The sequence below is a fragment of the Dermacentor silvarum genome, chromosome 4, assembly GCF_013339745.2.
Source record: "Dermacentor silvarum isolate Dsil-2018 chromosome 4, BIME_Dsil_1.4, whole genome shotgun sequence".
NCBI lineage: Eukaryota > Metazoa > Arthropoda > Arachnida > Ixodida > Ixodidae > Dermacentor > Dermacentor silvarum.
Window position 1 is genome coordinate 7,811,741 of NC_051157.2, and position 26,527 is coordinate 7,838,267.

At 46.7% G+C, this 26,527-nt stretch overlaps 1 protein-coding gene across 3 annotated transcripts in view; it reads left to right on the forward strand.

Moving 5' to 3' along the window:
• The window catches only part of LOC119449388 (arginine--tRNA ligase, cytoplasmic), an 85,101-nt gene that overhangs the window by 50,754 nt on the left and 7,820 nt on the right, over positions 1-26,527 (forward strand). Inside the window, exons 11-14 of one of the 3 annotated variants that reach the window (XM_037712559.2) lie at positions 9,065-9,178; positions 9,970-10,028; positions 24,088-24,329; positions 24,780-24,964. In XM_037712559.2, coding sequence (XP_037568487.1) covers positions 9,065-9,178; positions 9,970-10,028; positions 24,088-24,329; positions 24,780-24,889 — 525 coding nt within the window. In that variant the 3' untranslated portion in view covers positions 24,890-24,964. Of the gene's footprint in view, positions 1-9,064; positions 9,179-9,969; positions 10,029-24,087; positions 24,330-24,779; positions 24,965-26,527 lie in introns of those variants that run through there. The other 2 variants (XM_049666744.1, XM_049666743.1) reach the window with 2 other exon arrangements.

Sequence of the window (26,527 nt, forward strand, 5' to 3'; positions counted from 1 at the left end):
AGTTATCTAATGCATTTTTCAAATCATTACCCATGTTACTTTTCAATTTTTGATGTCTTGAAAAAGTTCCCATAAAATTCACCCTGCATATTAACCCCCCCCCCCCCCCCTCCCTACTTTGCTTAGGTATTTCCGGAAGAAAAGTGAGTTCATTACATGAGTAGTATACGGTATACACTAGCTCCCCTGTGACATCACAGATTTTCACATCTGCTCAGGAGTACAGCCCCTGAACGACCTCTGACATTTTTTTTTACCCATTTTTAAGTAAACAAGCGCTGTGGGGACTCCAAAATTTCAAAAAACAATCACATGCACCTCTCCTGGCCTTTCCAGTGCCTCTTTCGTGCATCTTGATGCCAACAGGGTGCTCCAGGTGATGTTACCAGGGTAAATGCTGTCGATTGGTTAACCTATAAGAACCTACGACTTCTGGTTCGTCCATGCAGTTGATGCAGCCGCACGCCTGCTCTTCCTCGTTGTGTTGCTCGCTTGTCATGTACACACATGTTGCACGTTTTTGGTTTATGATTTGCAGTGCCAAATTGCTCGCGCTTCAAGTACATGCTTACAAAAGTCAAAGTACAGCAGAAGAAACACAAAATGCAAGTCCTTCTCTACACTGACGTGATTCTGCAGCTTTCGTTTTTCTTTGAGGTGCTAGTGATGTTTACCCTGGAAATGGCTATTGCACGTCTCTCCGAAACATGGCGATACGGTATCATGCTGCTGATCTGGAGGAGCAGCAGCAGGCAGCGGGGCCTCCTTCATTCTCTTGCTCTTTCTCTTTGTGCGGTGGGTTCTTGGGCCTCTAACAACGTATTGTAAATAAAACGTGCAGTGGTCGGATATTATTCATAACACAGGGTCCATCGCAGCACAGCTTCCCAGGAGCACGTGGCACGGGCCAGTGCTCCAGCAACAGCAGGTAGCCAAAAAGCGTTGAGTCAGGGTAACCGGAAGTGGACGGCATTTTGAAACAAGAAAAAAGCACAAATGTGACGTCAGTACTGATGTACTGGGGTCCATATGCCATTTAGAGCAGAACACAGCGAAGAGAAGCCGCCCAAGGGGAGAGGCACAGAGGCGAGGGAGAAACGTGTGCCGACCGCATTGTCAATCAACAAATGCCTGCAACTCTGCTATTAAGCCCACTCCACATTTAGTGTTTCTATTGGCATCTCCTGGTCTTGAGTCTCTTGGTGCATCACGTGAACGGTGCCGAAGAAGGCGCTCAGCCACAAGAGAAGCACGCACACCGCTGCCAGCCCAGCGTTGCACAGTGTAACCAGAAGGATTTAACCTTGAGTAGTGTGTAATGTCGTTTAATGGGCTATAAAAAATATTGTAACGGATGGGATGGATTTATTTACAAGAATGATGGATGGTTAGCATAGCGCAAGGGACAGGATGGTCATCCAAGCCCAACAGGCAGCAGCCAGCTCCTCGCGCACTCTTCTACTTCCTCTCCTTCGGCTGCGCCGTGCAGCGTGACAATTTCTCCGGGGGCAGACGAAGCTCGCCGAGCGAGTTACACAGCAGTGTGACAATTTCTCTGGGGGCAGACGAAGTTCTCTTAGCGAGTTACATAGCCCGCAGTTTGAGTTGGGCGATGTGCACGACTTGCGTGTTACGTGACCGCCGGTTGTGCGAAGTCACTCCTGCGATGACGAAAGTCACGTCACTCAGTTGTTTCAGTATAACGTATGGGCCAGTGTATCGAGACAGAAACTTCGTGCACAACCCCTTTTTCCGCACAGGTGTCCAAAGCAAAACAAAGTCCCCAGGAGCATATGTGACGACCACATGTCGAGCGTCATAACGAGTCTTGGCACGATCTTGAAAGGAGAGAGTCCTGAGGCGGGCCAGTCAACGCGCTTCTTCGGCACGACATAGTCTGGCTTAATGAGTAGTTATCATGTGGGGACCATGGAAGGATGGTGTCGATAAAGCTTTGGGGGTTGCGAGCATAGAGAAGAAAGAAAGGCGCATAGCCAGTGACTTCGTGCTTGGCAGTGTTGTAAGCATATGTAACAAATGGTAAGATTGAATCCCAGTTTTTGTGATCGGTGGAGACATACATGGCAAGCATGTTGGTCAGTGTACGATTCGTCCGCTCAGTGAGTCCGTTTGTTTGCGGATGGTAAGGGGTCAAAAACGTAGTAGTTCTTCAACAACGTCCGCAGTAAACTGCCGTCCATGATCACTAATCACAACACGTGGAGCACCATGGCGGAGAATGACGGAGTACAGCAGGAACGATGAAACGTCTGCTGCTGTAGCCGAAGCGAGCGCCGCTGTCTCAGTGTGCCGGGTCAAATAGTCCACACACACAATAATCCAGCGACGACCGGAAGTAGACTTGGGGAAGGGACCTAGCAAGTCGACACCAACTTTTTCAAATGGCACGGCCAGTGGTTTAACTGGCTGCAAGGCACCCGCAGGAGGCGTCGTTGACTGCTTGTGGCGTTGACAAATGGCACAGCTGGAAACGTACTGTTTCACCGTCTTCCAGAGCTTTGGCATATAGAAATGCTGGCGCAGTCGGTGAAGTGTCCGAGCAAAGCCAAGGGGCCTAATGTGATGTCATCGTGCATGACGTGAAGTATCATAGGCCTCAACGTCTGGGGAACCACGAGCAGAAGTGGAGCGCCTTCAGCAGAATAATTCTTCTTATACAATAAATCTTCGAAAATAATGAAAGGTGAGCCGCGTGCAGGTGACCGAGCGGCGTCAAGAATAGCTCGAATAGAAGGGTCATGCTGTTGCTCACGCTTGAAGGTGGTGGCATCAGGAAACTCTGCAGAGATGGCAAGGAGGTATTCATCTAAGTCATCGTCCGTATCTCGCGTGCTTGCTGACGGAAGGCGAGATAAACAGTCAGCATCAGTGTGACAGCGACCACTCTTGTAAGTGATAGAAAAGTCGTATTCCTGAAGCCGTAATGACCACCGAGCTAATCGGCTAGATGGATCGCGAAGTCCCACCAACCAGCAAAGAGAATGGTGGTCTGTCACAATCATGAAGTGGCGGCCGTACAAGTATGGTCGAAACTTGTAAGTGGCGAAGACTACCGCGAGGCATTCCATTTCTGTTACGTTGTAATTCCGCTCAGCTTTGGTAAGAGTATGGCTTGCGTAGGCGATGACTTGTTGGCGTCCCCTATGTATCTGTACGAGTACAGCTCCAACACCCAGACCACTAGCATCGGTATGAAGCTCAGTTGAGGCCTCTGGGTCAAAGTGGCGCAAAATTGGAGCTGAGGTGAGCAGAAATTTTAGTTGACTGAATGCAGACTCGCATTCAGTAGTCCATCTAAACGGTGAGTCATTGTGAAGGAGTGACGTGAGCGGATGAGCTAGGCGTGCAAAGTCCTTAATGAAACGGCGAAAGTACGAACATAGTCCCAGGAAGCTGCAGAGCTCTTTCACCGTCTTCGGCTGTTTGAAGCCACGAACAGCCGCAAGCTTCTGGGGGTCTGGGCGGATGGCTTCTTTGTCGACGAGGAAACCCAAAACAAGCGTTTGACGTTCGCCAAAGTGGCACTTCTTGGAGTTTAGGATCAGTCCCGCTCGCCGTATGCAGTCAAACACAACTTCGAGTCGTTGGTTGTGCTCGTGGAATGCCTTGCCGTAAATGACAACATCGTCCAGGTAACACATACAGATTTCCCATCGAAGTCCCCTCAGGATGGTGTCCATGAATCGCTCGAATGTCGCCGGAGCATTACACAAACCGAAAGGCATTACGTTAAACTCGAAGAACCCGTCCGGCGTTACGAAGGCAGTCTTCTCCTTGTCTGGCGGGTGCATCGGTATTTGCCAGTAGCCTGAGCACAGATCGACAGAGGGGAAGTACGAGGCAGAATGTAAACAGTCAATGGCGTCATCTATACGCAGCAGAGGATACAAATCCTTCTTCGTTACTGCGTTTAGGCGTCTGTAGTCGACGCAGAATTGCCACGAATCGTCTTTCTTCTTGACCAATATGACTGGAGCCGCCCAGGGACTATTGGACTCCTGGATGACGCCTTTCTGTAGCATGTCTGTAACTTGCTCGGCGATCACTTTGCGCTCGGCAGGAGAGACGCGGTATGGTTTCTGTTGTATTGGCGACGCTGTTCCAGTATTGATGCGGTGGTGTACGCGGGAGTGCGGTGGAGACTGCAGATGCTCTTGAGCAAAGTCAAACAATGACGCATAGCGGGAAAGGAGCTCTTGGAGCGCCTGTTGATGGGAAGAGGGGAGCGATTTATTAATCATGCTCCTAAATTTTGAAGAGTGGTCACTGAGTGGCGAGCTTGCGTCCATAGAAATAGCAACCGCACGAATGCTCGCAACACTACCTTCTTCAAAGCGTGCTACCTTCAGTCCGGCAGGCAAAACAACTGACTCGGAGGACACATTCACCATCCAAACGTGAGCACAACCTTCTCTGACTTCGATCAGTGACCGAGGGACAAGTACATTCTTCTTTAGAGTGTTGACGTATTCAGCTTCAATTAATCCACAGCAGAAACCAGTACGGATGCGCGACGAGGTCACAGGGATGAACATTGCCGTCTGCGCAGGCAAAAGTACATCAGTGGACACGGAAAATACTGGAATGTCGTCTAGCGCGGGTGGTCTGGTATCGCTGCTGAGTGAAATTTCACCAGTCCTGCAGTCTAATGTTGCTCCACACTCCCGTAAAAAGTCAATACCAAGAATTATGTCATGTGTGGCGCGTGCTAGTACAATAAATTCCGTTCGAAATGCCTTTCCACCAACGGATATCACAACGGAACATACTCCCACAGGACGTAACAGTTCACCGCCAACTCCGCGAAACGTGGTATTTCCATCCCAAGCAAACATCACTTTCGGTCCAAGGCGATTCTTAAACGCAAGACACATCACAGACACAGAAGCACCAGTATCTACTAAAGCCACAGTATTAACACCACCGACGCAAACACACACTTTGTTCTTCACCATGACGACTGACGGAGGCATTTGAAAAAGTGACCGTCCCGCGACCTCACCTCCATCGGTCGCACCAGCTAGTTTCCCAGCTGGGGCGGCGTAGGCGAGCGGCGACGTGGAGATGGCGATCGATGTGTCCGTGTCGGCGGTGGAGTCAGGCTGCGGTCGGACACGGGGGAGTCATTCCTTGGCATGTACATGTAGTCTCGATGTGGCTGGCGGAAAGGGACAAATGGTTGCCAGGATGTAGCTTCTTGCATGCGAGGCGCATACGCGCGATCTCGCGGAGCACGCTGTGGGCGACGGCGGCAATACCTCGCGATGTGTCCCTGAGCCCCGCAGCTGTAGCACACAGGCGGGCTGCGATTGTCATTGATGTTGGGTACAAACCTCCAAGGCGTATTGTAGACTGGAGATGACCCACGTCGAGGCTGTCTGTCATGTCGCCGTTCAAAACTCGTTGCTTGTGGCTGGATCATGGTGCTCTGGGCATGGGCGTTGTCGGAAATGGGGCTGTCACCGCAGGCAAGTCCGCGACCAGGCCGCCGGCGCCTCCAAGTAGTGCTCATCAACGGAGCATTGGTGGCACACGCGGTTGGCATCTGGGCCTTGAAAATGAGCCAGTTCATCTCTAATAACTTGCCGTACCAAAGCAGCCAGGTCGTTAGAGGCAGATACATCCACACTTGCTATGTTGGTCACGTTGTCCAGCCGACCAAACTTCGGAAGAATGCGGCGTGGCTTCAGAGCCTCGAACGTACGACAGTGACGCCTTAAGTCGGACGGGGTAGTGAGGTCTTCCTTAGAGATCAAAAAATTGTACACATCTTCGGCAATTCCTTTGAGTAGGTGTCCGACCTTGTCCTCGTCCGACATGTTTGCGTTCACAATTCCGCAAAGCGTCAGGATTTCTTCAATGTAGGTGGTACACGTCTCTCCCGGTAACTGCGCTCGTCGTGAAAGTGTCTGCTCAGCCTTTTTCTTTTTCGAAAGCGAATCGCCAAAGCATTTCTTTATCTCTTCGACGAAGCTGTCCCAAGTTGTGAGCGAGCCCTCATTCTTGTCGAACCACATGAGGGCAGTTCCCGCAAGGAAAAAGACAACGTTAGAGAGCTGCGCAGCCGTGCTCCATTCATTGTGGCGGCTCACCCTCTCGTAGTGTCTCAACCAGTCCTTGACATCCTCATTCGCTTTGTCTGAGAATGTGCGTGCTTCTTGATGAGGTGTCCAGTAACCGGCTTGCCTCGGGCGAATGTTTTCTGCCACGATTCCCTTGCAAACATCGCCTCCGTCCGAATCGCTCATGTCGACGTCTCCCGGTGGTAGCCCGGCCAACCGCTTGCTGCGTCAAAGGGGTAGTAGAGCTCGGTCGTCCAGTGTGATGTACCCAGCACCTTCCACCAAATTGTAACGGATGGGATGGATTTATTTACAAGAATGATGGATGGTTAGCGTAGCGCAAGGGACAGGTCACCGCTCATCGAGCGGCGACCTGGCAGCGACTGCAGAACCTGGCTTGTCTAGACCTCGGTGCTTTGGCTTGTTGCCTCCCTCAGCAGCGACACTAACTTGCGCCAATTGACAAAGCACCAAACAGCGGTAAAAATCCTGAATGTGGGGCACCCTTTATGTGGGATCCATATGGACATGCTTTCAAGCAAATTTCCTCGCAGGGTCGTTGCATGCTGCATTCACAGCTATCGCCGCTAACCATATTGTGATAAGAATCTTCACGTATCTGTTTCACAATGCATGTGGCGTAGTGTTATTGAAAGAGGCGGTGCAAAGTGAACGCCATGTTTCGATCTGGCGGCATCGCATTCCAGCGTCACCCAGCAGCTCAATGTCGTTTCAGTTTCAGTTTGCCGTTGCCATCTTAAAATACACTACGCAATAGGAAAATGACAAAGTGTGTCTCAGCTCACTTGGCCTTCAGGCGCGTTGGCATCTCATGCCACAATTCGATTCTCACCACATGGGCACGTCAAAACTTCCTGCCTTGATGCCCCGCCCGAAGAAGCTGCTGGCCCAGACCGAATTCGAGGAGCACAAACGTAAGCTTGCAGAGGCAGCAAAAACGGCAGTGCACGGCTTGGGCCCCACCTGCTCGATGCGATTGGCGTTTCATACAAGGCTTTGCCTTACGTGGCTGTAAACTATAGTCGAGTCTGCCGAAATTTTTTAGTGACTTCGGGTCATATGTTTTTCTCAAATGTTTTTCCAGAACATATCAACGAGGTTCTACTGTATTTCAACGCTATTGCAAGTTGGTGACACACATCATGCACTGACTAAAACAATTGAAAAAGTATGAATGAAATTAACTCATCCCGAGTTGCAAATCACAGTAAATCGCTTCTGTTAGGCAGACACAGCTTCTCATTGGGAACAGCACCGGCCAGGCACATATTTTCACCGGATGAGCAAATAACAGGAGCCTGCTCTGGCTGCCAGCGCGAGAGGAATGCGGCGATGAAGCATCAGCGGGGGAATCGAGCTAGGCATCAGATCACCCGGAGCAACGACCTAGAGAAGACATGTTGTATTTTACGTTAAACTCTGTTTATGGAAAGTTCTCTCCCCCTAAGATGGTGAAGAGGACACCTTAACCAAACCTATGCAGACAGGCAACCGAACCACGCAAACATCCAGCAATTGTATAATGAAAGTGATCGTATGAACTATAAAAACCCAGTTGCCGGCGAATAGAGGATTACCGACTGAACAAGGTCTATGATGCGAAATGGAAAGAGTAAGCATTGACTGATGGGTTAAGAAAAAAATTAATTCTGTTATTTCACACGGCAATACCATGCCGCATGCTGACCGGTTTAAAAGCGCAGGCTGCGCTGTCTCACAGGGTGCCAATTTCCCACCCTTGCCAGAGTTGTGCTTCTGCTGTGACAGATGGCGCTGCACTCGCTGGCAAACTGCAGTATTGGGGACCGTGGTGGCTGTTTTGTTTTCTTCACAATTATATGCGATTTGGTTGAACGCTCAATTTGGTCCAAGGGAAACACAATTAAAGATGGCAGAATTTATAGATGATTTGATGATACTAAGAAATTTTCAGGCTTAGGATGAAGTTGTGTGACCTAAGATGGGTATAGATTAGATATCGCTAGTTGAGGCCTTTGTCCTACAGTAGACAGTGTTGAATGTTCTTGGACCCCATCGACATGCAGTCATGTTTAGCTGCAGAATGCCATAGCCACAGAGCCATCGCAGTGGGTAAGGAAGAGGTGTCATATTTAACTGTTTATTGACGAATGTTGCCAGCAGGCAACACACCAGAAAATTCTTTTCTTGCCAAGTTTTGGTATTCAGTACATAGTTTCTGGCAAAATGTCTTCGGCCAACACTGAATAACAGGCAGCAAGCATTATTAGTTAATTTGTATTTAAATTATAGCATTTTATAGGTCGAAGAATTTCAGCACTTACTCACTTCTTTTTGAAACCACGGTTAAGAGAAGACAGACCAATGCAAAATCTCCAGCTGCAGTGGTGTCACACATGTCACATGTGATGTAAAGCAAATGAAATGTACACCTATGGTTCACATATGACGAGAGCTGTCTGTACGAATTCCAAACGAAGCCTTGGGCGGCTAGGGGTGAAGCCCACTTCCAGTTAGCTGCCTGGGGTTGCAACACCGTGCCCTATTGATGAAAAACTTTCTGCAAAATATTTTTTTTTCTTTTCAGTGATTATGTTTATTCTCGATGTGTTTTGCATAGTTAGATTAAAAATAAACATTTTGTTCTGGTATTCATATGTGCCATCATTAAAAAGTTAACAGAAGGCTTTTTTTTTTCTTTCTTCGTTTTCTTTTTCTTTTTTGCTTGCTTTCTATGCATGCTTTAAGTTTGTAGGTGCAACAGGTCTTTCATTTGTATGTCTTTCCTGGCTTACCAAGGTTCTTTTTGCAGTAGGGGTGGTTTTTTTTGGTATTGTAGAAGAGTAATTTACTAATAGAGGTGTAATTGTTTTTCTCTTGAGTGTCCCTTTAAGGCATTTTTCTGCTATGCCTCATTAATGAGCCAGACGTTTGGTGCTGGTGCAAAGTTCAATGTAGCATGGCATGTGCCCTTCTCGTAGGTGCTGACACCGGAAGAACTGAAATGTGCGCAAGAGGCTGTAGCCTATGGGTGCATCAAGTATGCAGATCTCTGCCACAATCGTGTCCATGAGTATGTGTTCTCGTTTGACCGGGTGAGCCAAGCCTTTAATTTTTTTATAGATAAGACTGTGGTGGAAAATGAAGAAATTACGTGCTTCAATTCTAAATGTAATGCCCCTTGAAGGGCATTTCACCAGGCCCAGTCAGAAATTTTGGTTAGGTACTATAGTATAAGTTTTAAAAAGGTGGTTTAGTACTAGTGGCTGGAATAGAAGCAATGAAATATCGTAAGGCAATGGTGTGAGGAGGCAGACTACCGGCCCCGCAGCATCAGATGCCCTCACCTGTGGGGTGTCCATCATCGACATTCTCTTACACCGAGGGCCACCCAACTTCTCTTGTTGCTCTGCAGCGCATTTTCAGAGGCGGTTCTGCTTTCACGGGGACCCCTGAGCTGTTCTCGCTGCTGCTGGCAATTTGTGCACTGCACTGTGCAAAGACACCTTGCTGGCAGACTGAGTGGCTCTTTTGAAGAGAATACACAGGCTTTTGTTGAAATATGCAGCGGTTTTCGCAACATTCACCAGTGTGATAGCTTGCAGACTGAATCATTACAGGGATTCTACACACCATGCTTTGTTTGGAATACACAGACCTGGTGACGGGCCCTTAAGGAACAAAACCAAACTTTATAAAAGGTCACTCTACCTCTTTCTTTATCTCTAAAATTGTCGGACAATTGCTTTAAGCTGACAGTATGCATCAGCATCACTGGCTCTGCTAAAATTTTGAAACGTAGCCTGTGGGTGAGTGTAGGTATGATAACATGACAGTGAGCATTTATTTATCCTGGCCTGTACGTTTTTGTATTTCTTTCTACTAGATGCTTGACGACAGAGGCAACACTGCTGCCTATCTCCTTTATGCTCTCACAAGGATCAGGTATGCAGTATTCACACTACTCAACGTTTGACAATACAGTCGCACCCGGATATATCGAACCCACATATAACGAATTATTGTGTATAACAGCAGTAAAATTCCCTTGAAAATTTTTGTATAACTTTTTTATTTTATATATCGAATTGCCTACATACGTATTGAACTTTTGTGATCCCCTTCAGATTCGATATATCCGGGTTCAACTGTACCACCGTTGATATCATGCTTATTGGATCTTCCCTGGATACTCGCTCACTTGTTCGTTCATGGCATGTGCAGATTGCCGTGACAAGAGAGTTGGTTGCACAGTTGTGCTAATTGATAACTGAACAAAAGTGGTGTCATGTAAAGAGCTGTCAAACTATATACAGTCAATCCCAGATACTATATTGAATTAGGAGATCGCGAAATAGTTCGATATATTAATCATTCAAAATATAAAATATGCCTATCTGAAGCTTATCTAAGATCTCTGCAGGTTTCTAACACTTTCCAGGGATCGTGAAAAGCGGGAACTTACCAATTTTCTTCTCCAAGGCCGTGTCAAACATACCAAAGTTTATTTTTTGCTCACAAACATTGCAAGTCGCTTGCACTGCGGAATGGTCACACCGCGTAAGCAAACTAGCCTGTATGGATACACGCCGTGCCGCCATCAGCGCACTTGTACAGTGGAGACCACTTATAACGTAACCGCTTATAGCACGGGACTGTTTATAGCATGGGTTTTTTTAACCACCAATATGTCTCCCATAGAACTTAATGTATAGGCAGGATCGTTTATTGCGTAGGCTTGCAAAGCAGAATACCGGTTATAGCGCGGTTCTTTTAAGTGTGCGACCATGAAATCAGCGCACGGAGCACGGCCTTTTCTAAAAGGCTGTTGAGCACGGCCCACATGGCCGCACGGTTGTTGGGCACACAAACGCGGAGGATGGGGAGCATGGGTGCGTGCATGGAGACCAGCAGTGAAAAGCGAAACAAAAAGGAGAAGGGCGGGAGACGTTGGAGGAAGGAGGGCGCGTGTTTTCATCACTACAGCAGCGTCCAATCAGGGTGCGCGGAATGCGGGGTAGAAGCAATAGCGCACTCCTTTTTTTTTCAGTGTCTTTGTTGCATTTGGTGTGTGCACTTTGTGATCTCATCGTGTCGTAGTTGTCCTCTGTGCATGTGTGATGTCGAGCTTTTGTCACCATGGCGTCGGCGGCGTCTTCAAGTGGTGTAAAAGGCATGCCTTATCGCTGGAGACGAAGGAATGCGTATAAGGGACATAGAAAGTGGGCTGAAGAAGGCATCGGTGGCGGCCAAATACGGTGTTTCCAACACAACCGTATCGACCATATACAAGAACGACAAATCGTGGCAGTAACTGCAGCAAGATTCATCTTCCCTGTCATGGAAGAGAATACAGTCGAGCCCGACTATATCGAACAATTTCTAAACACGGTAAATTTACATTGAGAATATATAGCAAAAGTTACTGTTACATCGAACGAAAATAGCAACGACAACCAATATGTCAAACTCCATGTGCCTCAAAAGTGCCCCAGCAAGTTGGCTTTCCCTCACGGTGGCGGGGAAAACTGCCGTCGCCACCCTAGAAAAAGTGGTTTAGACCCGGCTGTGCACGGGCGAACACCCCCCTGCAAAAAATGATCCTGGCCTGCTCGCAGCGCTTACAGCCAATCAGAGGCCGTCGTGCTTTCTTCGAGGCGCGGAGGCGGTACAAGTGAGCGCCATTTTTTCTTTATGCTTGTGTGCCTGCTGCTGCCTCTTTTCCTCGAGTCCTCATTCAGCGTGGTCCGTGCTGGTGGTGTTGCCTGTTGGCGCACTGTGAACTTTCTTGGCGCGCTGTCGTCATGGCTTGTGCAAAGAGGCAGAATTTGCCGTTCGCCGCGAAACTCGAAATCATAAATCGAGTCGAGCGCGGTGAGAAGAAGTCCGACGTCGCCGCCGCGTACAAGATTCCAAGGAGCACCTTGAGTACTATCCTGAAGATCAGGGCCAAGTCGGACAAAAGGCCAGGTGCCCGTGGCGCCCGACGTGTGCGCACTGCTGTGTACGAAGATGTCTCGTTGGACAACGTGGAGGCGTGCGTGCTGTCGCAGGCAGCGAAGTCGTTGAAACAGAAGAAAATGCAGGACTATTTTGTTCCAAAGTAAGGCACGCAAGTAAGCCACCATATTAATAAAGTACTTTTCTTATTGGTATTTGCCTTTGCGTCATCAAATCCTATAGCGGGCCTATATCGAATTACAATGGAATCTTGATCATGCGATCACGGCTAATAGAATTTCCGGATGATACAAATTTTTCTGAGGTCCCGGCCGAGCCCCATTACTTTGGAATGTGCTAGAGAACGGTTGTTACGAATCGATTTTCGACCCGCGTCGGTTGATACGAATAAACGCCGCCCCCCCCTCCTCCCCCTCCACCCGCCCCTCCCCCCTTCCCTCCCGTACCCCCACGGCCTTTCGCGCAATGGAAGTCACGTTTGCTCTCCGCTGTGCGTTCGCTGTCCGTGAAGGTGCGCGTCCCCCGTGAAAGGCGCTTTCACTCGCACATACGGCGCGTGGTGATAACGACTTTATCGCCCTTGGACTCGTGCTCCACGTCTCATGCTCCTCCTCCGCATCGCCCTCGTTTATCTCTGCCATCGGTGGGCGCACCTCTTGCTCGCTGCCGCCCTTGTCGGCGAGATTTTCCCGCGGGAGCCGCAATTTCGTCTCACGCGGCTGCACTGTAAGCGGTATGCGTATACGTGGAGTTCTATGGGAGGGTAAACGGGAGTCAGGAAAAGGCCGCATTGTAGCCAGTTCTGCACTATAAACGGTTACGTTATAAGTGGTCTATACTGTAAATGCTATTTACGTACGTGTGCCTGAGTGAGTTCACCTCTCGACTCTTTAATTTAGCTAGTTTTATTGTGTTTCGATGATACGAATTTCGGCTAATACGAATTTTTTTCGTGACCCCGTGAGATTCGTATCATCGAGATTCCACTGTATGCCATATATCGAACTAATAAACGTTTTTTGCCGAGTTCGATGTACCTGGGTTCGACTTACGTACGTCGAAGTATGAGGACGGGGACGCAGAGCTCTTCAGATAGTTCCTTGAAGTTAGGGCTCAGAGCATACCAATGAGTGGCCCCATGCTCGAACAACAAACCAAGCCCCTTGGTGCTCTTTTAGGCCCCGACTACTTCAACTCACTTTATGGATGGAACCAGCGATTCAAGGATCGCCATGGCATCAGCTGCAAAGTGTTGTGCGAAGAAAGTGGTGATGTTGACGACAAGTGCATCGAAGTCTGGCTTCGCTTAAATTTGGAAACCATGCTGTCCACGTATACGGACAGAGACGTATATAATGCCGATGAAGCTGGCGTATTTTATAACCTTCTGCCCAACCACACTCTTGCGCTGAGAGGCAAAACCTGCTCTAGCCGGAAGGCCTGAAAAGAGCGCATAACTGTCTTGTTCTGCACTAACATGGATGGAAGCGACAAGCTCCGCCTATTTGTCATTGGAAAATCAGCACGGCCAGGTTGCTTTAAAAAGTGAGAGTGCCTGCCAGTGACATACAAATCCAACAAAAAGGCGTGAATGACGCAAGACATGTTCACAAGCTGGCTTTGCAAGTTCGATGAAGATATGGTGGCAGAGAAGCGACAGGTCGTGCTCATTCTCGACAATTGCACAGCTCACAACATCAAGCCAAAGTTGACTGCAGTCAAGTTAAAGTTTCTGCCTGCCAACACGACTGCAAAATGTCAGCCGCTTGACCAGGGTGTCATTGCAACCATAAAGGCGCTCTACAAAAATGCACCTGCGAAAGAGTTTTGCTGAGCATGCAGCAGCAGCCTCTTAAAGTGAATTTAAGGGGCACCATTGGTATGGTTGCCGCTTTGTGGTGGCAGGTAAAAGCCACTACAACAAGCAAGTGCTTCAACAAAGCAGGCTTCGTGCGCAATGCAGATGCTCTTGAAGCCGATGAGAAGAGCGACAATGTTGCCGATGACATGGTCAACACCAACGACGTGTGGTCCAGCCTCAGGGAAAACAAGTTTATGTCCGCCACAGACACCTTCCAAGAATATGTCGATGCCGGTGAGTCGGAGCTTCTGGTCTGCGAGGAAGCGAGCACGGATGATGCAATTGTCGCAGCGGTGTGCAGTAGTGCGGAGCTTGCAACCGAAGATGAGTCGGACGGTGACGACGATGTTGACCCGACGCCAGACCCAGTTGCCCCGTGCGCAAAGACACGTTGGAATATCTCAGCAAAGTGAAGATGTACTGCGCGAAGAACAGTTTGAGTGAGAAAGCGCTTCAGTGCTCAAGCCTTGTAAAGGACGAAATTGTTTGAAGCGCTGTTAAAAAAAAAATCTCGAGACAAAAATAACAGCGTTATTCCGCTGATGCTGCATTTGTTAGGCGCACTTGGTTTCTGTGCTGTGTTGCGATTGTGTTGCATGTGTGTGTGAGTGAAATATGTAATAAATTGTGTTTTAAAGGTGGGTTGCCCGTCTGGCATAGGCAAAAGCCAAAAAAGCATGCTTTGGTTATAACGCGGTTTTGCTTATAGCGTGGATTTTTACAACTCCCGCAACTTACGTTATAAGCGGTCTACACTGTACTGCGAATCGTGTGTGAATGTGTGTGCCCGGCCGCGTGTCCATTAGAATACCAACAATAAGTACGCTGTTTAAACGGCCGATCATAATACGTGGACAACAAGCCAGGCGGACTGTTGTGTCGTCGGGTTTCGGAACCAGTCGTCCTCGCTTCTCGACCACCCTAAAGATGTCTACGCGTCTCTCCTTGTGTAGAGTTACTGTATATCCTCGCGTGACACTCAGCGCTCCGACGCCTTGCAGCCCTTCTCCTCCGGCCCCTGCGTCGGTGACTGCTCTCACTAGACACACACAGTTTGTTTATAAAGTGGCTTTCAGCTTGCAGAACATCCGAGTCCATTCCCACTCGCGTGTAACCGTGCAAGCACGAATAAAACGTGTTCATCGCAGGACCCGCGAGTCGCACGGCAATGAGTCTTGTGCACCGCTGCCACAGTAGGGGTCTTTCCGCGAAGTGTGGCCGCTCGCGTTATCCTAAAATTACAGTTCGCGGAAAGCCATTGCCTTCAAAAAGCCAAACCTGGCCCGCGCACAGCTTTTTCCAGTTCGGTATCCCATGCCAGCGCCAGTCAGTGAAAAGATGGAGTGTCATCAAAGCTTTCTTGTAGAATGTGTATCGGACCAGGAGGCCTTTCATGTTCTTGAAGCAGAGTGACCATCTGCTCTTGCCGATAACAGACGGCCGCAGTTTGCACAAGTCCTTCCATATGTTAGGGATGGTAATATCGATGAACGATTAATCGATTAATCGACGAAAAGTACGCCGCAAAACGATTAATCGTCATCGATGTCTACCTTTAATTTAATCGGTTTAATCGATGAAAGCAGTTCGATTAATCGTTTTCCAGACAGTGACTAAAGTGGCGTGAAAATTTTGAAATCGTACTAGAGAATGCGGAGCACGAGCAACGACAGCGCGGCTGCGAAGACCGAGAGCGACTGTCAACTGTTTTCCCCGAGTCCTGCCGAGATTGCCAAGCGTTTCCCCGCTTTAAGCACACGTCACACAGGCTGCCTGGGGCCGGAGAGAGGCCGCCCCCCCGTGGAGGAAGAAATGAACTAGGAGAGATCATTACGTGAGGCAGCAAGTCTTGGAAAGCGAACTCATCGACAAGCCATTTCCTTCGCTGTTTACCTCGCAGTATAGAGTCAGCACGTGACCCTGAGAGATAACGTATTGGCCGATAATGTTTGGTTCGCAGTAGTTTCAAATCGGTGCGCACCCGTTCAGCTGCGCTGCTGCCCTGCACCCAGCAGCATTAAACCTACCGCGCGCTCTGATGTGGCGATCACGTGTTGGGCCGTTACTTCTTGATGTCAGTCGTGCTGCAATGCTCTCTTCTAATTTCTCCTTCCTCCACGCCCACCCTCCTCAGTAAGTGCCATTTTTAACATACAGGGTGTTCCTTTTTAAGTTTTATGGAATTTTTAGAAATCGCCTGCGGCAGGTAGCATAATTGTTATCATTGATGAGGCGGACATTATTACGAGAAATTGAAACACATATTCGACTAATTAATAAGTATTACTAATTAACTTCATAGTTAATTAATTTACGACGTATATTGAAATTTACCAATTGCAGCCGGTGAAGTTATCTATTTATTTCACAGTACTTTCCAGGCCCGAACGTGTTACAGAAAGGAGTGGAGTCAAAAACAAAAAATAATGCAGCAAAAATACAAACCAAAAATATTAACAATATGCATTCGAACAGTGGCCTTGAAGTTGCTAGAGTCGGTGATGAGTGCGACTGATGCGGTAACGCGATTCCAGTCCGTGCTTGTCCTAGGGATGAATGAGTCACTGTACCGGTTTGTGCGGCACAACGTCACCCCGATTTTAAGGCTGTGGTCAGTGCGGGACGAAATATAAGTAGAGTAGCTGTCTGGGTCAGTTGGTACATACTGAATAGTAAAAACCAGTCAAAAGACGAAGGACAGAGAAGAGACGTGGCACACACGACGACTGGAAAACCAGTCGTCGTGTGTGCCACATCTATTCTCTGTCCTTCGTCTTTTGACTGGATTTTACTATTCAGTACGAAATATAAGACGGAGGGGCAAGAAGGGTTTCTTTTAGAAGGGGGTTCAAATGAAAAACTTTGTGAAAAAGGGAAAGACGGGAACATTTGCGGTGTGACGAAAGATCAGGTAAGTTAAGAGTTCATTTCATTGATGAGATACTTGCATAGCGAGAATAATTAGATAAGACAAAGCGTGCACCGCGGTTTTGAATACTTTCTAGAGTAGAAACTAATGAAGACTGAGTCGGATCCCAAATGGCTGAAGCATACTCCAATTTGCAGCGAACTAAAGTTTTGTAAAGAGTTAGCTTCAGGGACGAAGGGGCAGAGCTAAAATTACGGCGCGAGTAACCAACCATACGGTTAGCGTTATTAGCAACATAGCCAATATGCGAATGCTAAGAAAGGTTATTTGATATGTGAAGGCTGAGATGCTTGTAAGAAGTAACTGACGTCACAGGTGCACCATTAATAAAGTACGTGTGCATGACAGTGTTACGAGATATTCGCATGACCTTGCATTTATTTTAATTTGTTTGCATGCACCAATTAGAACACCACTCAGTTACGCGGTTAAGGTCGTCCTGCAGTTCTTGGGAATCGGAAGAATTAGGAATTTTACGGTAGAGAACACAGTCACCTGCGAATAGCTTTTTGGAAGAACAAAGAACGCAGTTCGGAAGATCGTTAATATAGATTAAAAAACATCGCCCAAGCACTCCGTACAGATGGTTAACCAGAGAAGCTGAAACGTACGGCCCCGATGTTTAGTAGTGGGTTAATGCCGACGATGTATTCAAGCGTTTCTCAAATATTGGCTGCATGTTTGTGTTTCTAGTGGAACGCAAGCGCCAATGGCGGGCGGACGCTGCTAACCACGACGCCGAGCTAACTCGAGATATCGAACGCATGCGACAACGGCGAGCCGAGGAGGCGGCGTTGCGGCCAGAGCAGCGTCAACGTGGCAATGGCGGGAACGCGTTCGCCGGGGCAACGCCCGCTTTCGGCGGGAGTTTCTCGGGCGGCATTTTGGCTTCGGCTGCGACGAAACGTCCACGTTGAAATCACGAGGTGGAACGCAAGCGCCAATGGCGGGCGGATGCTACGCCGAGCTAACTCGAGATATCGAACGCATGCGACGACGAGCCGAGGAGGAGGCGTTTCGGGCAGAGCAGCGTCAACGTGGCAATGGCAGGAACGCGTTCGCTAACGATGTAACTAACGGCGCTAGCTGCCAATGGCGCGCGCACTTGGGTGCGACGTAGAGAACGACGTAATGACGGCGCAGCCAATGGAGACGTTTATCGAAACATGGGACGAATGGTTTTTCGTTTCGCCTAGCCATATACAGCTTTCGCTGTAAAAGAGAAGTGGACCGAGGACTGAGCCTTGATGAACACCTGCTGGTACATTAGAAAACAGGCATATCCACTTGTCAGGCGTATCCACTAGGAATTAATTTCCAGATTTTGAAACTGAGGTTTGAACAGCGAAAAAAAAACAAGGACACGAAGAAACAAATACCACAAACAAGCGCTTGTTTGTGGTATTTGTTTCTTCGTGTCCTTGTTTTCTTCGTGCTGTTCAAACCTCAGTTCCAAATTATGAACCAACTAGCACTCATCAAGAACTTACTGAATTTCCAGAATGACACCAGTTCGGAGATATGCACCATCAAACTCGCCGTAAAGAAACGCTGTTGATCCACTTACATTTTTACCAAAATGCCTTGAAATACAAAAGTAACTGGAATGCCCATGTATTTCGTCCCACACTTTGAGAAATAATATCTCGAAACTGGTGTCATCCTGTAAATTCCTTTCAAGTGGGTCTTGCGAACTCATCGGCTACAATTCATAAATTGTAATATGTTTCGTAAAGTAATTAACTAAGAAGTTCATTACTCAATGTTTGTTAATTAGTCAAATATGTATTTCAATTTTTCGTGCTACTAATGTCCGCCTCTTCGAATAACCCAGCTCAACGATAAGAATTATGCTACCTGCCACAGGCAATTCTGAAAAATTCCGTAATACTTAAATATGAACACCATGTATATTGTTTATTCCTTCACTAGTCCCTAGTGGCAATTATAGTTGGCCTTCAAGAAGTCAAACATTATTCTTTATCAAAGGTTATACCCTTGTATTTCTTATCGTGGTTCCACCTTTCAAACGTTATAATGGGTACTTACGTGAGTAGATAACTGTGTTTCAGCCTTCTTAAAGCGCCGGAAAAAAAAGTCGATTAATCGATTAATCGACGAAAAGCCCCGCATCGAAAGCGATTAATCGATTATAGGCTAAACCGACGAACGATTAATTGTTAATCGATTAAAATATTTAATCGACCATCCCTACCATATGTGCAGCGAGCAAAACTGAGAGCACATACCGTGCTCAGCTTTTCTCCATGGCATGTACTGCCCTTCAGATTCAGTCTCTTGTTTGACAGCACCTGCTAAAACAGCTCCGTTTCAAATTTGTTGGCAATAAATATTTCCGACGACGCGATTGAAATGATCGCATAGCCGTTAGGAGAAGCGCACTTGCAGGGGTGTGGCGAAGGGTTCTATATATTGAATGTGGCGGTGCACGAGAGTTCGATGTACGCGTAGTATTAAGTTCATAGCAAAAAGCTACGTCCAGATAAATATACAGAAAAATGGCTGAGAGCACTAGGCTGCAGGGGAACCTCCTGTCCAAGGTTGCAAGTGTAGTGGCTAAAGTAAAAGAGCACTATAACAGTAGCAAAGGTAGTTCAATTAGAATGGGAAAATAAAAGCAGATAAATATGAAAATTACAAAACAAAAACCAAGTGATGAACAGTGTTTGAGATAAGTTGGTAGAGTGTTCCAAATAGATAAAGCAGAAAAATATGCGGTATGTCGACCATAATTAGTCTGTATTACAGGTAGTAAAAAATTTCCATATAAAGCAAATGTAGTAGGATTAGTGTTAAGAAGATCAACAGTACAAAATACACTTGGTGGTATAAGATGATTCAATGACTTGAACAGGATAATGGCGAAATGGTACTTAATTAAATAGACTACTAGCAATCGAGAATATATCAAAACTATGAAGCAACGAAGAGGCACTGCTGCGATACGGACTGAACGGTATTATTCTAATGGCTTGGTTCTGTATGGGCTGTATAGGGGATAAATGAGTTAGGTAAGTATTGCCCCATGTTGTGATACAATAGTTAACGTGACTGAATAAAGGCATACTAGTATAGTGTAATTAAGGTCGGGGTGTTAAAATGAAGACGTGCTCTGATTAAGATTACGATGCCATAAGCTAGTTTTCTTCGTAAGTGTGCAACATAGCGTATTTTAAAGTGACATCAAGAATAACACCCACGCAGGAACATTCTTTAACGGGAGCATTCAGCATCTCATTAAGTTTGATCGTAGGGTAATGTAAAGGAACCTTGTGATTTGAATGGAAAATCATGAACTTAGTCTTTGAAGGATTAATAGTGAGAGAGTTACACCGGCACCAGGTTAAAATGTTGTTTAAGTCTGTGTTTAGTTTTACAGTCAAAGAGTGGATGGATTCGTCAGAAGCTAAAATATAAACTACAGTTAAACCTGGGTATAACGAAATTGACCAATTCCTGAAAAACTTCGTTATAAAGAGGATTTCGTTATATGCAGGTTCGGCACGAAAATTCAAAAAAGAAACGCCTACCGTATGTACTATCGCTCAAGATTTACTCCCAATACACTAAAGTTGTGATGAACAAAAACGTCGCAGTTTCGCCCAACAGGCGAAGCATCGATTTCGACAGCAAATTAGCAGACAGCTATACGAAGTAAGGAGAGTACAGTCAAACCTCGTTGATACGTACCCGCTAAATGCGTAATTGCGGTTTAAACGTAGTCACGAAGATTCCCCCACCCAGCCCCCATTGAACTCCATGTATTGGCTGACCACTTAAGCCGTAGTCGCTCATTGCCCACCGCACGGTTAGTGTGTACTATTTTTCTTGTTCTACACGCACAGGCACAAAATCGGCAAAATCTGATGTGCGCAGACGTTCGATGCTCGAGTTGCGCCGCCTGGACGACAGTCGCCAGCGATAGTGAACTTACAACATGGCCACCATGACGTATTTCCTGCTGTACAGCTGTTGTTGATTGCCCTGCAGAAAAGCATGGCCTTCGAGATAAGTTACTGGTAACGCGGAGAAGCTGCCGGTAGGGGGTACGAATTCGCTGTCGCCGTCGGAGTAGTAACCGCGCAGAAGTACATTTTATTGCGAAGCGCATTTGTGCCGTCACTGTGGACGTCGCTTGGAGGTCCCGTGTAAAGTCAAAATACGCGCGCCGTACGCTGTGTGCGCGAGTGAAAGCTTGCGGGTGTCAGCCGACTCAATCTCGCGCGCGCGAGGGAGAAGAGGGGGGTGAGCGCGCTTCCGCGCTAGGCACGGCGGGGGAGGCGAGAAAGGCGTTTACTTCGGCGGCCGCCGTATCTCGAAAGCGATCTGCGATGTGGAAAAAGTGTGCGCCCGCGCGGGCTGATCTTCAAAGCGAACTGCCGACAAGGTCAATATTTTGCATTTCTTCGTCGAAGCACTCATCCTTGGAATGTCACACCAGGTACTGGATGCGTGGACACGTGTCGTTTCGCACAAGCGCGAGGCGTCGGAAGCGAAGAGCTAACGACATGATGGATGGATGGATGAGGCTGAACCCTTTAAATCGGGCCACCTAGCCATGACTATTAACATATTTTGTACTTTGTGGTGGGTGAGATTTCACCCCTGCCTTGATTTTATCCACCAATCAGATAACCTCTGTTTGGTTATTTCTACCCGCTTAAAGTCTATTTTGCCTTCACGTACTGTCCCTAAACCCCAATGCTTTGAAAAAATCAGCCCCGTTGCTTTGCACTGTAGGGTTAAGCCCTTTACAGAAAAGTATGAGGTGTTCTGCCGTTTCCTCTTCTTCTCCACACGCACAGCACAACGTGTCTATACCTTGGTACTTGACTCGGTACATCTTAGTCCGCAATACTCCCGTCCTGGCTTCAAACAACAAAGAGCTTCCCCTAGAATTATCATAGGTATTTTCTTTGGCAATTTCTTGCTTGAAAGTTCTGTATGTTCCCAGTGCTGATTTCGTCTGCATCCCTGTTTTCCACAGACCCCTCTCTGTTTCCTTAACCTTTTTCTTAACCGTTGTTTCCTGGTTTGCACCCCTCCTGCAGTCCAAATATTTGATTGACAATTTTCTGGTCAGCTTCCTCCATTTTGTGTCAACATTCCTCATGTACAAATAACTGAAAACTCTCCTTGCCCACCGCTTTTCTTTAGATTTAGATAAGATAAGTATTTAGTGAGTCATTTCTCAATACACTTCTCAATTATATTACTAAAAAAATGACAGAACAGCAATAGGACAATAATTTGAGATGCATGTTCTGTCGCCTTTCTTAAACACAGGGATAACTTTAGCCTTTTTTAGTTTTAGTTGTGATGAAAATGACCCAGTCTTAAAAACTAAATTGATAATGCGCAAAAGGGGGCAACAATGTGGTGAGCAATTAATTTAATCTTACTCAAATGAATTTATCGAGCCCAGCACTAGTGACTTAGTTTATTTATAATGTCCATTATTTCATTAGGGCTTGTGGGAAAGAGGTAGAAAGACTGAAGAATACGTAAAAGATTGTTCAACAGTCATGGGAGGACTGGTGACGTGACTGCAAAAGGATGAGTTGAACTCGTTTGCAATGTTAAAAGGCTGATCGAAAACCCGACCTGAGGACTGAAGTTCAGTGACGGTGACTTCGTACAAACGTATTGTTTAGAAAGTTAATTAATATTAGTTAATTATTTTCCATTTTTCTTTGGAGTTATTACCAGCAAAGATGACCTTTGCTTCATAACAATTCCTTTTAGCTGCTTTCAATAGCCTATAAGTGCGTTAGAGTGAACTAACACTGCTATACTTCTGCATGGGATTTTCATGGGGATTTTGCAACTGTTCGATATAGACAATAATTCAATATGTCCGAATTTAATATATCTGGGATCGACTGTGTCACTCAACTCCTGTTGTTTCATGTGGGAAGGCTGCAGAGTAAAATGGTGCAATGTCGTGGTAGTCTTAATACTCCAGAATGCATAATCATATTGTCCACAAATAGGATCCTCCATTTGTACTGTGCTAATGCTCTGCAATATCCAAGGTAGAGAGGGGATATGCTTGTCATTTTGCTAAAGTCTCACAATTCCGAGACGATGTGCTGCTGTAGGTAAATGTCTATTTCCTTCATAGTTTTAGTGAAGGTCAGTGGAATTATGAAGTGGGTTCTCTCGCCTCTCCTTTCCTCCATGATGGTTGTCAAATCCCTAAAGTGATGCTGTTTGCTACATTTAATCAGAATCGATGAACTGACTCGGCTGCACTCATCATGTGCCTTTGCACTTGTGCTCATTAGTAGCACTGGTCGCTTCTGTGGTCATCTTTTATGGGAGATACCTACTGCTGTGAGATGAATAACTCTACCCATTCCAAACCCATACCAAATATGCATACATTCACAGCACCATTTCTTTTTCTCTTGTTCATGTAAGATTCTACTCGGTAATTTGAAATCTCCTACAGGCAAGCCTGGATACAATCAACAGCTTCATCAGAATGTGTTTGCTATAGCCTATATGCGAAGTTTGTTATATAATTGAACTTTCCGTCAAAACTACTATAAAGAACTGAACAAGGTGCAGACAAGATGCTTTATTACCAAAAATGATACGCACTGCACTTACTGGCAGAAATCAGTGAGTGAAGTATGTTTAAGCTGTGTAAACCAGATTAATCGGATACTTAAAAGTTCATGAAGCTGTTGGCATGGTTGTAGGTCAAGCCCCTAGCTATTGGTGGGCAGAGTTGTAGGTTTGCTCGTTTCTTGGTCATCCTCGCCACTGGAGGCCTCCTTTTCCGTAAGTTGTTGCACCTCTACAACAATTGCTTTGCTTCATCAGTAGTGCTCTCCGAGATATCCACACCATTGTCAGAAGCAACACAGACCTGCAGTCAGCAAGGCCTGTACCAACAGCCTATATCCATAAGGCTGAGCCGATGTCTCACTGTTTCGTCTTCATAATTTGCTTCAGCTTGCTAATATTACTGCATCTTGCATTGCCGAAAAATGGAGGCTGCTGCCATTATGGTGGAGTCTGATCAGCCAGATTTGACTCATTTTCTCCAACTCTTCATTGCAGCAGCTAGATTGTGCAGAACACAGTAATGTCTGTGTGATTTATTTTTTATTCCTCTCTACTACTGCATTACTTGTAACACAGCTGTAGCTTTTGAGTGTAAAATTCAACTAAGCACGAAAGATTCCAAATCGCCTGACACATGTTGTTGCATTACTCTGCAGGTCAATAGCACGTAATGTTGGTTTGTCCTTGGATGTGCTGAGGAATGAAGATGTGACTGTGCCTGTTGAACACCCCAAAGAGCGCAAACTGGCAAAGGCACTGCTACGCTTCCCTGAAGTGTTGGCCACCATGCTTGAAGAGCTGTACCTGCACCCACTGTGTGACTACCTCTTTGATCTGTCACAGACATTCTCGGAGTTCTACGACAACTGCTACTGCATTGAGAAGGACCGCAAGACAGGCAAGTGCCAGTCTACAGTGTTATGGATTTTTTTACTTATTCTGGCCATTAGCGACTGTCTGGCAGGCTTGACAGAAAAAATGAAAAAGTGCTGTACGTGGCAGGTTGTCATCACACTGCTCCACTCTCCCATGTTGAATTGTGCAAGTTGGTGGTAGTTCATAAATGTGGCACAACAGGAAGTTGAAAATCTGTGAGCATGCTGTGAAATGCTGCCCTAGCACAAGGCTTCCTTTTGGCAATTGAAAGTGGGCTGGTGTCATTGGTGGTGTCAAGATGCCAGGAGACGCCTTTCTGTGTTTTACTGCATACTGGAAGCTGTTCTGTTTAGTTCAATTAGTGCTAGTAATGTTGTGAACCAAGAAAACTGTGACTAGTCTGTTCTGTGCAGCCAGTCCTGACACAACTCTGAAGCATTTTCTTAAATCTTTGAGCACATTCTCTATGCAGGCAAGGTCGTCAACATTAACAAGGGACGCCTGCTACTCTGTGAGGCAACAGCAGCCATTATGACCAAGGGTTTCTTTATCCTTGGCATCAGGACTGTGGAGAAGATGTGAAGACAAGTGCGCTTTGATATTTTTTTTTTTTTAATGAATTTCAATAAAGGTCATACATTGGCACCGAGATCTGGACCTCTGGCAGCAAGATGCATTCTTCTTCACGTGGCACTTTCATGTGGCTTATAGTTGGTGCTGTTAAACTACGTCAAATTAAGCAAATATAGAGCAGAAAATTTATTAACAATTTTTCAGCGGATAAGTTGGTGCAAATATCAACCATAATGCCCGTTTCAAAGCTACTGATGGCATTTTTTTCTCCTCCTTGGTGCCTAAAATGGAAAGTCATACTTGAGGTGAATGTAGGGACCACAATGGCTGCACTGCAGGCACAGTTTGAGGCATGGTGAGCAGCATGGATACAGTTAGAACTAGGGGTGTGCGAATACCGAATACTAGTACGAATCGTAGATTTCGAATCGAATCAATAAATAAAAATCTTGCTAGCTATCACTAACTTAGGTACCTATAAATCAAGTTGCATAGTATGCCCTACTCTTATTAAAGGGAACACCAAATTACAATGCCAGCGCTCATAACAACCCCTACATACGAACCCCTACAACAACCCCGGTATACGAAGGTCTAGAAAATATTTTTTATTGATAGAATGTCTGTGAAATAGAATCAAGTGCTTTTTCCCTCTGAAGCGGAAGAAATAGTGAAGTTGTCCTAAATACCAATGGCGTTTTCTATTTAATAGGGGGCCATACTGTGCTTAATGGCAATCTTCTATTGCTCAGAAAGTATTTCTTCCCAGTTTTCTTCCAGAAAACATTTTTTTTTTTTTTTATGACAGGTGGTTTCTGTGGGTTATCGTCAGCTCGTTATAAGGCCAATCTGCGCGACATACAAAAGCGGGGATTGCGCACACGTCACCACTCTGCGTTGTCATCGGCGCCGCACGCGTCGACTGCGTTACGGCCAAGCTACGCGTATGCGTGCCGACGTGGCTCACTCATGCGCAGATGGTGCAGGGCAGATTGTACGCGTCGAAGCGCGGCGCGAGCACAGATATAAAAAAAAAAAAAAAAAGTGCTATGGATGGGCGAATAGTCAATTTGAGGTTCGAAGCGAATAGTATACATCACATATAGTAAAACCGAGTTAATTCCGATTATTTTGTTCGCCAGTAAGCTGACCGCCAACAGATCGTACGTCCATCGCGATGTAGCCGGTGCTATTCGTCCTCGACAGCTTTGCACCGAGTCAAACCGAAACAACTGTCGCAACCGCGGCCGCTATCGACGCGATTATGAACGGCGAACTTGCGGTGCTTAAGGCACGCGGCCGACGCATGCACCGAGTCAGAACGAAACTACCGTTCGCTGCAACCAGGGGCGTAGCCAGGGGGGGGGGGGGGGGGGGTTGGGGGGGTTCAACCCCCCCCCCCGAAATTTTTTCCGCAACCCCCCCCCCCCCCCCCCCCCCACTTACCCACCCTTTGTTCTCGTCGCTTCACGCTGACATAATTCATGAAACCGGTGCTACTATCACAATTTCATTCCTGGGCGCTTCCATTTTGGTTGGTAATTTACAGCGAATCATGTCTGCATATGGAAAAAACTGTCACGGTGTTTGTCAGGCTTTGACACTCTGTGAAGTTGTGGGCGAGAATGTGGCGGCCGCATCTGAAGC